The 16,215-nt window shown below is 41.2% G+C and overlaps 1 protein-coding gene across 1 annotated transcript; it reads right to left on the reverse strand.

The window, feature by feature from the left end:
* Window positions 1-944: 944 nt before the first annotated feature.
* LOC133419975 (sperm-associated antigen 6-like) lies at window positions 945-14,649 on the reverse strand. The gene is made up of 3 exons (XM_061709498.1): window positions 14,588-14,649; window positions 1,128-1,296; window positions 945-1,048 (listed from the first exon to the last, which is right to left on the reverse strand). The coding sequence occupies exons 1-3, from the start codon at window positions 14,618-14,620 to the stop codon at window positions 1,023-1,025; spliced, it is 228 nt and encodes a 75-aa protein (XP_061565482.1). The 5' UTR covers window positions 14,621-14,649; the 3' UTR covers window positions 945-1,022.
* Window positions 14,650-16,215: the final 1,566 nt, after the last annotated feature.

Genomic DNA, 16,215 nt, shown 5'->3' on the forward strand with positions numbered 1-16,215 from the left:
AGCAAACTCATGAAGTTTAATTTCAGCAGCTTGCTTTTTGTTAATTCTTTCCAGATTCTCTGCCACTTTATTTCTTTTTTCGTATTCCACATGATTTTTTTCTTGCCTTAATTGATTATATGCCACAACTCCAGCTCCAGAGTTTTGGGTTTGGGGTTTTTAATAAAATTGAAGTGAAAAGATATTTTTCTTGTTTTTTGCATATTGAATTGTAAAAAGCAATAACTAATCCAATCAGATATCGCTCCAACTTAGATGATCAGAAATGTTCTACAGTTACTGAAAGCAGATTACCAGTAAAGTTCCTTATTGTGAACATTTCAGTTTGGCCAAAAATACATAAACTTGAGCTCTGATTTCATTGCCTTTTTGAATTATAATGATAAGCAGGGGGAGATTGTGAGATGGATTGATGTTGTCAACCGTGCCAGGAGTGCGATGGCGCCTTTGTCCACCACGGCCTGGGCCAGCTCTGGTGTGTGCTTAGAGATGCGACTGAGTGGAGGCTGCCATGCTCTTTAGGGGCAAATCAGGCTCCAGGAGACAGAGCACCAGCAGGCGGGCCGCTCCAGCATCCACCACTGACTGAGCCAGCGCTGCCGAGACAAGGAGGGGTTGTGAAAAATGAGGGAAAAGAGGTATATTTCCAAATACTGCCAAATACTTGTGTAACAAACATGGCGGATCTGAGAGCGAGATAGATTTATAGTTACAAAGGTGGAGTTAAATTGGTATTTTCTTTATCGTCATTTTAATCGTTATCGGGATAAATGCCAGAAATGATCGTGATACATTTTTTAGTCCATACCGCCCATCCCTAATGTGACCTACATACCAGCCATGAGGGTTTTAGGGGTCACATGAAGAGATTTTAACAGCTTAGAGTGGATGACAGCCATGGCGAGGCTTGCACTGTGAGTTGCCAGATCCCAGTGTCATGATCACCGGCACCCGCAGGACTCCACGACAGTGAGCCAGATAGTTGATCACTGGTCCACCAAAGTCCACCAGGGCACCAAAGTTCAAAGTTCACAATGGTCTGCGACAGCTGGAGAAACACACACACACGGGAACATCACTCATTGTGTCTCAGTGCAGTTGTGGCTGCGAGTGTGAGTGTGCAGTACCTCCAACGAGTGTTTCACCACCTCCTGCATGAGCAACGTTCATCCTGACGTCTTCATCACGGTCTCTGAGGCGGTCCACGGCTGCAGGGAAGATCTCCGCCTCCACCACCTTTTCTGCCAGGCTGGCCGAGTGCTGGCTGATGTTGATCAGCGCGGAGAACACCTCCATCTGGACGGACACAACAGTACTTCAGAGATGATTCACATTTTTGAAGAAATTAAAAGTTTATTACTCCTTAACGTTTCCCTTTTGAAACAGCAGCATCTGTCTTCAAATATAATTCAAATATTGTTCAGATTTTTCTTTTTTTAGGTTGCCAAAATGGGAGTACAGATATGTTTAAAAAATATTTTTTAATTAGTCTTAAATGAAACTTAAATAATACATCCTGTTTTGCTGAGATTTCACTCTCCTTTTTTGGATTTTCCAAGACAGACTTAAGTCTAAAAATAATTCAAGAAAAATACAGCAGTGGTGACTTAGTTTAAATCAAAAATACAAAGTAGGAGACTTCCGGTTGAGCAGCCATGTGATAAGCAGCAAGGCAGCGGAGCTCCCCATCCTGAAAAACCTTTTAGATACAGAACGCCAGAAATTGAGTATTTTTTATACATTTATTAGAGAAATGATAAAGAGGCGTTTATAATATGCCCAAACATAAGAGGAAAACTGCCCCACAGACGACAGAAGAGACTCCATCAGTTGACGAAGAGCCGGTCGACGACGACGCAGCTAGCGCTAGCCATTCAAACTCGGGGGAGCTAATGCTACAAGAAGACGAGAGAATGGCCGACCTGTTGACCATATTGCAAGAACTGAGAGAGTTTCGGAGTGAAAATGCAGAGACACTCCGAGGTACATGTGAGGACATCAGGGTTACAAACATGAGACTCGACGAAGCCGAACAGAGAATTGCAGAGACCGAGGAACGAGTGCAGGGACTGGAGGAAGCTACGAAGGAGCTGCTAAAGCTACAGACTAAGTTGCAAGATAAATTAACGGACCAAGAAGGAAGAGCGAGACGGGAAAATATAAGAATCCATGGTGTGGCGGAGGGGTCGGAGAACAACTCCACGTCGACGGCGATATTTGTGGAAAACCTACTGAAAGATAATCTGGAGTTACCACAAACTGAAGACCTAAAGATCGAGCGCGCCCACCGCGCGACGGCTCCCAAACCCCCGCCCGACGCAACCCGAGGTCCATTATCGTCAGATTCTCTAGCTGGAAGACCAAAGAGGAAATCCTGAAGCAAGCTTGGCGAAAGAAGGGACTCTTACACCAAGGTAAAAGAGTCTTTGTAGACCACGACTACGCGCCGGAGATACTCAGGAAGCGACGGGAGTACACGGAGGCGAAGAGGGTGCTGAAGGAAAGCAATCTGCGGTTCCAAACTCCGTTTCCAGCGAGGATGAGAGTTTTTTACGAGGGAGAAACATGCTTGTACAACTCGGCGGAGGAGGCCACGAAAGATATGGTGAAGAGAGGTCTGACTGTGGCGGCATATAAGCCGACAGCGAGTTGGGCTGACAGAATCAACAACCTGATGTGGAGCAGAGCGCGAGCCCCGGGGGGCGGAACGCAGCGAGCCGAGAGGGGAGGGGCGGAGCAAGCCCAAGCCCCACGGGAAGGCTTTAAAAAGAAGCTGGACACCTTCAGACGGACTGACCGGTAAATCTATTTCGTCGGGGCAGGGACAATCCCAGGGTAAGTTGATAGGGAGATGGTGATTATGGGACAAACTGTCATAGTAATAAAAAATGAAAAATAGAAATCACCATCACCAGATTAATTGGGTTATAAGAATGACATTATTAACGAAATATAAAGGATTGGGGAGACTGCAATTGAACACAAACTATGGACTGTTCTAAACACTTAAAAGAGGGCCCTCTACAATCAACAGAATGTAGAGATTTCCCCTCTGAGCCAATAAAACATCCAGGCTCCTACAGGGTCACTGAAACGACCTCAAAACAGGAAGTTCAACTTGGAAGATTGGTGAAATGTTCTAAGTCTACACTTTTCTATCCACGTTGTGTTTTTTTTGTTTTTTTTTTCTCTTCTTTTTTTTGTTTTTATCGTTACCAAGTTCGAGTGGAGGGGGTTTTCAGTAGAGTTGTCCCGATCCGATCACGTGATCGGAAATCGGGGCCGATCACGTGATTGCAGACTCGATCCGGACTCGGACGTTATGAGCCGATCAGGAATCGGATATATATATATCAGGGTTTCTGTTGTCCGGTAATTGCCGGACTTTGTCCGGTAAAATATGCCGAAGTCCGGTATTTTATAATCTCTCCGGTGAAAATACTCACTGGCGCCGACATCCACGTGTGCGTTGATTTATGGTTCCGCGTCGCACCGACGCAGAGTCTACAGCGTAGGGTTCGCTGCGACGCGCACCCTACGCCAGACCCTACGGCGTAGGCTCTGCGTTGGTGTGACGCAGAACCATAATTCCGGTTTAAAAGTAAACAACATGCGGCCAAGTACCCGTGCATGACAGGCAGACACACACGGGGAGAAGAGACAATTTCTTTAATTTTTATTTTTTTTAAAAACTTTATCCATATGAACGCAATTGTTATATACGGTAGTCCAACTTTCCTTATTTTAATCAGAACACTTTCTTTTTTCCTCTTCGGCGTGGAGTAGTGGGTTTGGAGCGGCAGCCATCGGTTAGTTTTTTCTTTTTAGATCCGAGGCTTTGCGTAGATGGCGGCTTCCGCAACTTTCAGGCGCTTTTTCTGCGCAAGCAAGCTTTATAGATGAGGCCCCAGGACTGAAGCATAATACATCCATGGACTGAAGCGGAGCTGCCGCGCCGACATTATGGTTCCGCGTCGCGGAGGGCTCTGCGTTGGTGTGACGCGGGACCAAAAATCAACGCACACGTGGAGTAGTGGGCTCGGAGCGGCAGCCATACAGCGCATGCGCGCAGCAGAGCACGCCTGTTTGTTTTGAAGCTGAAGCAGCCCTATGCTTAAAAAAAAAAAGAACATTTTTTTATACTGACTTAAGAATGTTCAAGCTACCTACCTCCTATGTGCTCAGTTTACAGTACACATGTTAAAATATAATAAAAGGGTCATCCTGCATAATTTTCTTTTCTCTTCTTCATTTTTTATTGTTTTATAAAAGTATCGGATCGGGACTCGGTATCGGCAAGTCCTCAAAATCAAAGGACTCGGACTCGGACTCGGGGGCAAAAAAACCTGATCGGGACATCCCTATTTTTCAGCACAGAAATGTTATTTGAACCATGATGGAAAGCCAATGTTCTGCCTTAAAGATAGCTACTTACAATGTGAAGGGTGTTCTAAATCCCATAAAAAGAAGTAAAATACTTAGTAAAATGAAAAAAGACAAGGTTGATGTACTGTTCTTACAGGAGACTCATTTAACTAATGCTGAACATCTTAAACTTACTAGACAGGGTTTTAATCAGATCTATTCATCATCATATAAAACTGGACACAGACGAGGGGTTGCTACACTTATATCGAAAAAGGTAACTTTTGAAAAAATATCAGAAAACATTGATAAGGAAGGGAGATACAATATGGTAGTGGGAAGGTTGGACGGAATAGTAGTTACTTTGATAAATGTTTATGCTCCTCCAGGTGAGACATGGGGGTTCTACAAGCAGATCTTCGACTTAATGATTACAAAAGCCCAAGGAACGGTAATTTGTGGGGGTGATTTTAACCTGAGATTAAACCCAAATTTGGATGTATCAAAAATTAACCAAACACAAAATAAAACTATAGCCAAAAGAGTTAGAAATATTACAAGAGAGATGGGGATTTGTGATGTGTGGAGGGAATTGAACCCCTCAACCAGAGATTACACCTTCTACTCTTCCCCACACAAAACCTACTCGAGGATTGATTACTTCTTTATGTACAGTACGGATATAGGATTTGTAAAGGAGTGCAAAATTGGGTTACTGGACCTTTCGGACCATAGCCCCGTTTACTTGGATTTAAACTTAAAACGCTGTAAGAATGCCTTCTCTTGGAAGCTTAATATAAACGTACTTAAAGGTAAAACAAAGGAAGAACTTCAGGAAGATATTAAGTTATACCTGTCGGAGAATGACAACGGGGAGGTTTCCCCCCTTATGGTCTGGGATGCAAGTAAAGCTGTTTTGAGAGGAAAGATCATTGCTAAACTGGCTCTCCAAAAAAGGTTAAAACAAGAAAAATTGAAAAAACTAGAAAAAAGAATTGAAAAGTCTGGAAAATAAACATAAAAAACACATTAAACCGGAAATTAGCGAGGAAATTAGGCAAATTAAAAAACAGATCACTGAAATTTACGAAACTGACATCCAAAAAAAATTAACCTTTTTAAAACAAAAGGTATTATGAAGGAGGTAATAAAGCAGCGAAAATTCTAGCATACAAATTGAGAAAACAACAAGCAGAGAGAGTAATACATAAAATTAAAGACCCATCTACTAAACAAATAAAACACAAATTTCAGGATATTTTTAATATCTTTGAAAAATACTACCAAAAACTCTATGCCAGGATGGATAGAAAAGGGGACGATCCCACAGAACAGCTCCTTTCACCTCTCCGTCTCCCATTAGTAACAGAAGACCAAAATAAAGCATTATTAGCAGAGGTAACTATAAGTGAACTTCAACAAGCAATCTCTGGATTGAAACCCAATAAGACTCCGGGTTCTGATGGGTTTACTGGCGAGTGGTACAAGACCTTTAAGGATTTGTTATCTCCTCTGATGGTCAAAACTTTTAACTGGGTCCTGAGGAAAAGAGAAGTCCCCCCATCTTGGAGAGAAACAATTATAACGGTAATACCAAAAGAAGGTAAAGATGTGACTGAATTAGACCCTCCAGAAAAACGCGGGCAAAAGTCCTTGATTATGCGGGCTAAAATCCTTGATTTTGCGGGCTAAAATCCTTGATTTTGCGGGCTAAAATCCTTGATTTTGCGGGCTAAAATCCTTGATTTTGCGGGCTAAAATCATTGATTATGCGATTAAATGTGCAGGTTTTTTATGTGCTTTTATGCGGTGAAATTGCGGAATATGCGGGAATTTGTGAAATATGCGGAAAATTGCGAAATATGTGGAAAGTATGCGGGTACTGGAAAAAAGGTAATTCTTCTCACATAACCCTGTTAGGGGGCTACTTAGGCTACTACTGAATGCACAGGATAAATATTAATTAAAGCATAGTAGAAGCAAGCTACATCACAGATTCACAGTTCAGTTATTTTTTATTTTCTCAACTCAACTTAGGTCACAATATTTTACAACAAAACAAAGTGCAAACTCTTAAGTGCTCAAGTAGTATTAATGAACAGTTACAGACTATGCCGTCATTTCCCTGAGGCACAAAAAATGTAAACATTCCTTCTTCATAAAAGTGAGGTAGAACGAACAATTATATTTTCAAAAACACACTGTTGAAACTGAAATAAAAGCTGTGAGCTTGTAGACTGTCTATTTACCATTTTAAAATGTTTTAAAATAATAATACAAAAAAATGGTTTAGGAAATACAAAGTTCCCACCCGAACAGCAATGACATAAAAAATGTGATTATTTTGTAATGGTTCTAAACCTTCGTTAACACAATAATACTGTATTTGCAACAAAACAAAAGGTGCAATCTACAACGGTGTTGTTGTAAAGCTTAACGTGCTTAAAATTGTATGACTATGCAGTCACTGCCCAAATCAGTCATCCTCCATGCCCTCTCCCGCATCATCCAGGCCCTCCCACTCCTCCATATCCTCCCCCTCTACCACGTTTCCCTTCTCCCTCTCCTCTCTCTCAAACGCTCCACTGAGGATGCGTTCATTATGACACAAGAAAACCAACGCTTTTAGGTTGGGGTTGGTCGTTGACCTCCTTCTGTTTGACAACACCAGCTTATAGATGCTGTTACTCCGTTCAGCATCAGCTGAGTTGGAGACAGCATCCTTGTACCTGTGGGCTAGGCTGGACAGCACAGGAAGTCTCTCCTGTAAGCCATCCCAGAACACATCCAAATCCACCACACCACAACCTGAAGCTCTGAGTGCTGCTGGACCCAGGGCTTTGAAATAAGAATCAAATTCATCTCTCGGCACATGAGTGAAACCTGGAATGGCCTTGTAGCTTTCCACAGAGTCCTCAAGGAATGCGATGTGACGAGGATCAAACACCCTGACCTCTTTGAGAAATTCTATGGCTGGCTGGCCATCCGACATATACTTGGTGAGCTTTTCCTCAGCATCGACATATGCCTCACCAACTGTGCCGAGGATCTCGGTCTTCGTGCAGTGTTGTAGGTCAAACTCCTCAAAGTATTCTGCACATATCTCATGCTGCAGCTCTTTGTTGGCAGCAATGACCACCTGAAGATCCTCCAGATAATTGTAGATCTTTGTGGTCACTGGGCGTCTGCTTTCAAAGATGTCTAGCAGATTGAGGATGGGTTGGCACTTGTCCGCCATGATGTTGATCTGCACATTCAGGGACTGAGCCAGGTTCGGGTGTTGAAGCATGTCATGGAGTCTCTCCACAGATGGTGGTACACTTCTGCCACACACCTGTGAATGAAAAAACACAGAGAAAGAAAAGAGAAAGAAATGTGATTAGGTCAAACATACAGTTAAGTGTTACATATGGCTGTTTTTTTATTGTGACATAATTAACTCATTCATGCTTGTGCATTATCATTTATTTATTTGTTCATACATTATATATAAATAAATAAATAAATATGTGTACGTTTAAGGGGCATAATTGGTGGCGAAAGGGACAATTACTGTTATGTGTAGTTAAACCTTTTTTACCTGTATCTCCGTCTCAATGAACTCCTTGTACAGTCCAAAGTACTTCTTGTGGTATTGTACGGCAAAGAACCAAGAGTTCCAGCGTGTTGCACAGGGGTTTGGAGGCATGGTCACCTTTTTTCCTGGCAGCTTGTTTATCATGAAGCAGAGGTATCTTCTCTTGCGTGCTCCAGCATTGAAGAACATCTGGGAGAAACTCAGCATGAAGCTGTTCAACTGTGCAAAAGGTTTGCGAAAGGAATTGCCGATGAGGTTCATAATGTGTGCCATGCATGTGATGTGCAGTGAGTTGGGGTACAGTGCATGAAGAGCAGCTGTGAATGCTTTCTTCATGTATGCTGCGTTATCTGTGTCAAACACAATGACATCCTCATTTTTGATGCTGTATTCTTGAAGGCAATTTACGACAGCCACCGATACAGTGGAATGATTGCACTGCTCAAGGAACACTGTGTCTGCAAGGTAGGCCAAGATCCGTCCAGAAGCATCCTTCTCTAGTGCTGCAAGCAGGATGTTCAACACACATCTCCCCTCTACATCTGGAGTCTCATCGAAGATCACAGCGACAGGTTTTCCTGCCAGGAGTGTCTTCAACTCTTCTTTTCTTTTCTCATATACTGCTCCCAAGTGTTTCTCTTGCAGCTGGTGAAATCCTGGAATCGCTCCACCATTTATTACTCTTTCTTTGAGGAATTTCCTCATTGTAGGGTGGTCACTTTTAGACAAGGGGATGTTCACTGCAGTGCAGGTGGAGACCCAGGTCTCACAAATCTAAACAAAATAAAGATAATGAATAATTAGCTTACCTTTGGTGTGTGTGTGTGTGTGTGTGTGCGTGTGTGTGAGAGAGAGAGACACACACACACACACACACACGCAAACGCACACACACACACACACACACACACACACACACGTAAAATTATGAATCCCCCTCCCACCCATCTCTTTCCCCTCTTTAATTGATTGATTGATGAATTTTATTAACAGATTGGAGAATTACAGTACAATTCAAGCACAACTCAAGACAATACTGTTAAATGTGGGCGACTCCATAAAAGCATTACACTTGTTTCCAATGGGGCCCACCATGTTCAATTCATCAGTTACAAATACAGACGTACAAATTATACGCTACTATATAATCAAAAATCATCAAGAAAAATCATCATGGGGAGGGCGAGGGCTCTATGTCTAAGTTTGTTCTTCCCCCTTTTCCATCCACAATTTTCTTGATGATTTTATGTTTTGGTTATATAGTAGTGTATATTTGTACGTCTCTAATTGTTATTGATGAATTGAACATGGTGGGCCCTATTGTAAACAAGTGTAATGCTTTAATTATGGGTCGCTCACATTTAACAGTATTGTCCTGAGTTGTGCTTGAATTGTACTGTGCCTATGTACTGTACTTGAAATGTACTACTAATTCTCCGATCTGTTAACACACACACACACACACACACACACACACACACACACACACACACACACACACACACACACACACACACACACACACACACACACACACACACACACACACACACACACACACACACACACACACACACACACACACACACACACACACTTCCCCGTCTCTCATTCTATCTGACCAGCTCAAACTCACCTCATTTCGTGTTGCCCTTGCAACGGTTTTAGAAGTCGATGCCTCCAGGAGCGTCAGTTGTCTTGCGACAACTTTTCCTGCAGCAGCATTGAGGCATGTTTTGCGCTGGCAAAATGGTTTGTCACCATCGACTTCCTTAAGTGCTCTAAAACACAGTTGCACGGGGTGCAGAACAATTTCCCGCCACTCTCGTGCAATAGCCCTGGGTACTGCTGTGCCCGGTCTCGGGCTGAAATGTGTGTAGGTAAGTGCGATTTATTAGCTTTTTTCATTTTTAGCTCCGTCGGTCAGTCGTCCGACTTCCACTCCATATCCATCCACATGCAATGTTGTTGTTGTCTGTGAACGCGCGAGCCGATGACGTCGCGCGTCGCATAACATGATGTCACTCACAACACTTCCCCCTTGTGAAATCAAGCGAGCCCCGCATAATCCCAGCATAATCGCATATTCAGCGCGGACATATGCGATCATCGCGGGAAATATGCGCCCTTTTAGGAATAAATGCATCCCAGCGTAATCTGCGCCATTTGGCTGATTATGCAATGAATTCTGCGATCGCGCAATCGCGTTTTTCTGGAGGGCCTACTGAATGCTCTAATTATCGCCCAATCAGTCTGCTGAACAAAGACTATAAACTGTTTACCTCAATTTTAGCCAGACGCTTAGAAACAATACTTCCGGATGTTATAAACTTGGATCAGACTGGTTTCATTAAGCAAAGGCAAACACAGGACAATGTTAGAAGAACATTACATATAATTAATCATATAAATAAGAATAAATTAAAGGCTGTCCTATTAGGACTAGATGCGGAGAAAGCTTTTGACTCTGTAGATTTGCTTTTCTTATACAAATTACTGGAGAAATTCCAGTTCCACAGTGATTTTACTAAGGTACTACAAGCGTTATATTACAAACCAATGGCTAAAATACGAATAAATGGAGGACTATCAAACCACTTTGAGCTCGAAAGGGGTTGTCGTCAAGGCTGCCCTTTATCTCCCCTATTATTTGCTCTTTTTATAGAACCACTGAGTCAGTGGATCAGACAAAATGAGAAAATTAAGGGCATCAGAGTGTCCGATGAGGAACACAAAATTGCCCTGTTTGCGGATGACGTCATGATATATTTAGGCGACCCCTCTGAATCTCTCCCAGAATTGCTTACAACACTGAATAAGTATGGCCTACTATCAGGTTATAAATTAAATTCGCACAAAACTCAAATTCTAAGCTTCAATTATTCTCCTAGTCAACCGATCAGGGAAGAACTTAATGTGAGTTGGGACTCTAAAATAATTAGATATTTGGGGGTGAATATCCCTAAAAATTGGGACACAATTATATCAGAAAACTATGATCCCTTAATCGCTCAAATTAAAACTGACTTAGCCAGATGGAACCTGCTTCCTTTTCTTGGACTAGGACAGAGGGTGGAAACAATAAAAATTAATGTTCTTCCCAGAATACTCTATTTATTCCAAAATCTAACAGTAGAACTCTCAAATGGAACATTCCAAGAGTTAGACAAAATAATATCACGGTTTATCATGCGTTTGTATCTTCTAGACTAGATTACTGTAATGTGTTGCTAGCAGGATGTCAAAGTAATTTGCTGAATAGGCTCCAGCTGATCCAAAATGCAGCAGCACGAGTACTGACAGGAATTAGCAGGAGAGACCACGTCTCTCCAGTGTTAGCGTCGCTCCATTGGTTACCCGTAAAATTCAGAATCCAATTTAAAATTGTATTACTTGCGTATAAAGCCCAAAACGGCTTAGCTCCGCATTATTTGCAAGACCTGATAGTGCCTTATGTTCCTGTCAGAGCTCTCCGTTCTCAGAGTGCAGGTTTACTTGTAGTTCCTAGAGTATCTAAATGTAGATTTGGAGGGCGGGCGTTCTGCTATCAGGCGCCACTACTATGGAACCAACTTCCAATCTGGGTTAAGGGGGCTGACACCACCTCCACCTTTAAAACTAAACTTAAAATCTCTAGTGTAAATCTCTAGGTAGTGTAAACTTTAGTGTGTCAGAGTCGCTCCTGTGGTTTCTTGTGCTGGCCCCCCCTTCTCCTCCCTTTTCTCTCTTTTGTCCATGTTGCAGCATCCTTTGCCGGACACCGGAACCTGCAGGTGGTCGTGGGTGGCTTGTAGCTTGCATTACGGAGCACAAGTCTTTTCCTGACCCTGCACCCCAACCCGGGACTTGCTGATTGGGCCGGAGCTTCGGGAGCTGCGTGCTGGCCTGCGGTCCCCACCCCTGGTCATCCCGTTGCTGGCCCCCCTTCTCCTCCCTTTTCTCTCTTTTGTCCTGCAGGTGGCCGTGGGTGGCTTGTAGCTTGCATTACGGAGCACAAGTCTTTTCCTGACCCTGCACCCCAACCCGGGACTTGCTGATTGGGCCGGAGCTTCGGGAGCTGTGTGCTGGCCTGCGGTCCCCCCCCCCGGTCATCCCGTTGCTGCTTCCACCTGCCTGCTGTGCTGTTGCCGTCCCTGACCCACCAGTCTGGCCCTCGGCAGGAGGGTCCCCCCTGATGAGCCTGGTCCTGCTCAAGGTTTCTTCCCTCCTAAAGGGGAGTTTTTCCTTGCCACTGTTTGGCTTAAGGTTTTTCTCCCACTAGGGGAGTTTTTGCCTGCCATTGTTTATGTAATAACTGCTCGGGGGTCATGTTCTGGGTATGGGTCTCTGTAAAGCGTCTAGAGACAATTCTGTTGTATTAGACGCTATATAAATAAAATTGAATTGAATTGAAAATTTATCTGGCAAAGTAAGAGGCCGAGAATTCGTTACAAGACTCTCCAACTGGCAAAAGACGAGGGAGGTCTTTCCCTCCCAAATGTTAAAAATTACTATCGAGCAGTACATATTAAAACTTTAGTTAACATCTGTAACCCCTCCTACAAAGCAAAATGGAAAGACATAGAATGTAAGATATCGAGTGATATTCCCTTACAAGCAATTATAGGGGACATGGGTTTAGTCAGGTGTTTGAAAGACAACAACCCACTAATAAATGTGTCCGTCAAAATATGGTATAAAATTATCAAGGAAAACAAAGATAAAGAAACATTTTGGATCCTGAAATAGATCGGCTATGACTCAGATTTTCTACCAAATAAGACTGACATAAGATTTAAACAGTGGGCTGAAAAGGGGTTAATTAAGCATGATGATCTCTATAAAGGAGGCACAATAAGACAATTCCAAGACCTAAGAAATCAGTATGGATTAACAAACCAGGACTTTTATAGATTTCTACAAATTCGACATTACCTTGAAAAATTAATGAGCAATGTGGAACCACAACAAAATACGGGTATTGTGAAGATATTTCAGCTCGCTTACAGGTCAGACCCAGGACGTGGGAACATATCTAAAATATATAGAGTACTACAGGGAATGGAGGGAGGGGATACCACCTATATAAAGGAGAAATGGGAGAAGGAAAGTGATATTATACTGCAAACGGAAACTTGGGAAAAAATAATCTCATGTCAGTGGAAAAGCACATCTGCCCTGTCCTGGAGAGAGTTTGGGTGGAAATGTTTAGTTAGATTCTTCAGAGTCCCAGCTCAGAGGAGCTCCCCTGAAGCAGGCACCTGTTGTTGGAGATCTTGCGGAGAAAATAAGGCTACACATTTCCATGTGTTCTGGGATTGCCCAATTATTGTAAAATACTGGAAAGATACTAAACGGACCATGGAGAAAATCCTGAAAGCTGAGGTACCATTTAATTTTGAAATTTTATGTTTAGGATTACTACCGGACACTATCAAGCGACCTGAAAACAAATACCTATACAGTATTTTATCACTAGCTTGCAAAAAAGCTATCACGAGGAACTGGTTGTCGAAGAATTCTCCAACAGTTGAAGATTGGATTAAAGTAGTTCAGGATATTTTTAAAATGGAGAAGCTAACTTTTTTTTTAAGACAGGAACGGAACAAGTTTGATAACCTCTGGGAAAACTGGATAAGCTTTATCACAACATCAAACTTGATTGATTGATTGATACATAATTAAAACGAAACCCCAGTTCCTAACTCCACTCAGTTCAGTTCATATGTTTGTTTTCTATTTTTCTTAATTTTCCTTCTTTTCCTTTTTTTTTTTTTAATAAGAGCCATACTTGGATGCAATATTCTACTGTTTTACAATTTTATTTTGTTTTATTATTGTCAGTATAGTTATTGACCAAGGGTTTTGTTCACAAATGTATATGAAGGCCAAACAGTTTACATGAGGTATATATATATATATATATTGACTCTGTATCTATTGTTGTTGACCGATAACTGGTGCTGATGGTGTACCAAAGAAACAAAGAAAAAATTATTTTACTTTACTTTATTTATTTATTTTTTCTGAAGGGGAGTATTCACTATTTTAAGGTGACTCAACTGAATGTTCGAGAGACGGATGTGAAGGTCCCTTTTTTGCTGTCCCTTTATAGATGCATCTTCTTTTTGATCTCTTCTTGATTTCTCTACTTACTTGATATTAATCTTGGATTGACTGTACATTGGACTTTGGTTGATAATTTGTTTTACTTACTCATTGGTTGATTTATTTATTTGAAATTTTTGTTTTCTTTTTTATGAAAATATTGAGACTGCGATTATGTATATCCTGTATGGCTGACTTTATTTCTTTAATAAAAAGTTTAATAACAAAAAAGAAAATACAAAGTAATGTTTACAATCATTTTCTACAATTTAATTCTATATTTTTGGATGCAATTACTTTGTAGAAATGTTTTCTAAATGTGTTGATCCACAAATAAAAAAATCATCTAACAAGAGTGTGAGCAGGGCAAGATTTTGTTGAAATGTTTAACATAAGTGAAATGAATAAATGTGTAAAACTCTTAATAATTCAAATGTACATGTATGTAGATTCTCTTCTTTGTTAAAAATTGATTTAATAAAGTTAATTTTGTCTCTTGATTACAATTACTTTGCTAGTACTTTTTTTCAGACAAATAATTTAGGTTTTTTTAATTACCTGACATGTTTGGGCGATTCCTTTCGCCTTCATCAGTGTCACCAGTGTCTGGTGACACTCCACCTAAATGACTTGTCTGAAATGAGAACTAGCCAAGGATTTGTTAAGAATTGATTTTAAAGCAGAGAGGTTTTTTTTTTCAGTTTTCTGCAAACAGTGTTGTTAAATCCTTATATAAATGAAATAAAAATGAAAAAAATAAAACTGGATGAGCTTTTGTGTCATAAAGTATCTCCAGCAGTCATCGGGGCCTCACCTTGAGTTTGGTGTCTCGGCTTGCGGTCAACCGTGCCAGGAGTGTGATGGGCCTGCGTTTGCTAGTACTTTTTTTTCAGACAAGCATTGTTAAGCATTGTTTGTTTCACACTCATACACACTCCGAAATAAATATTACCTAACTAACTACTTATGGAGGAAAGAATGATCTTGGCTGTGAGTCTACTGAGCAGTACGTTTACATGCAGCAAAGAGATCAGATTTCTGATAGTATCAGATAACGACATGCAGAAACATGAAAGGTTTTACTTACCGAATCAGGGCAGATGATGAACGGCGCTGAAGACAAGAGGCAAAAAAAAGCTGAGGTGGTGGTGGTTTGAAAGTCCGCTGGATCAGCTCCGCACGAAGACCAATTTAACATGGGGCTGAATGAGCTTTGCCGAGGTGAGATTAGACCCCGCCCACCACGACGTCGTGACGTCATGACGTCATGACGCTCCTTTACGATTCCTAAAACTTTTGAGTGCTCCAAACAAAGTAACTATAAAATATTGTAGTTTTTTTTTGGGCGACACTGAAAAGAAGGATTGCTGATTGAGGTGGCAGATCATGGACTATGATCCCAGTCAAAGAATCAAGGCGATTGGAAAAAAAGATCCCTTTTAGTCTTCTTTATTTGTATTCTTCAGTTTAACATCCATCCACAACACCAATGTACGTCTGTGTATGTGGTATGAAAATATAAAGGAAAGGAATAACATGTATTTGAAATTATAATAAGAATATTATTCACCAATTAAAGATGAAGATTAATAAATGAACTGCAGTTTAAGTATAATACAGCAAATAATTAGAACAAAAACTCAGTCACAAACAATCACAACAATAAACTGAGTTGCAGTACTAGCATTATAAACTAAATATTAACTATTAGGCCATCGCAGGTATCCAAACTTTGCTGAGAATAATACAATATCACAAATTAGGTAGAAATGACTTACATTTCCTCAAGAAAGAAAAATTGATTGTCTTCAAGTAAAATATTTTCCTTTAATTTGCCATTGTCACTCATGTGGGTCTATGGCTCCCATTTTTAGATATATTTACATTAAATCTTAACTTTTCTGGCAGAAAAGTCTTCTCTCTCCATCCATCTGATTTGTTGTTCCGAGTTTGTTCCCTTTGTTGCCACTAACCTTGGGAGAGGCGCAAAAGGCACAATAACAATTTTTTTAAATGATTATATTATAAAACGGTAAATTACGGGAAAATACTAATACGGAAGGACAGCAGGAAAGAGGGGTAAAATACGGTAGTTTCCCGGCCAAAACGGGAGACTTGACAGGTATGGGCACAGCACCAGAGTTTAAAAAAACGGCTGTCAGTGAAGCTCAAAAAGAGTGTTTTCA

The sequence above is a fragment of the Cololabis saira genome, chromosome 20 (assembly GCF_033807715.1).
Source record: "Cololabis saira isolate AMF1-May2022 chromosome 20, fColSai1.1, whole genome shotgun sequence".
NCBI classification, from domain to species: domain Eukaryota; kingdom Metazoa; phylum Chordata; class Actinopteri; order Beloniformes; family Belonidae; genus Cololabis; species Cololabis saira.

Bases quoted from the DNA above. Each gene is read 5' to 3' on its own strand.
- LOC133419975 (XM_061709498.1), bottom strand. From the start codon at position 14,620: ATGAAGGCGAAAGGAATCGCCCAAACATGTCAG. The intron at 1,297-14,587 runs GTAATTAAAAAA...GTGTCCGTCCAG, and splicing joins GAATCGCCCAAACATGTCAG to ATGGAGGTGTTCTCCGCGCT. The intron at 1,049-1,127 runs GTACTGCACACT...GTGTTTCTCCAG, and splicing joins TGGTGAAACACTCGTTGGAG to CTGTCGCAGACCATTGTGAA.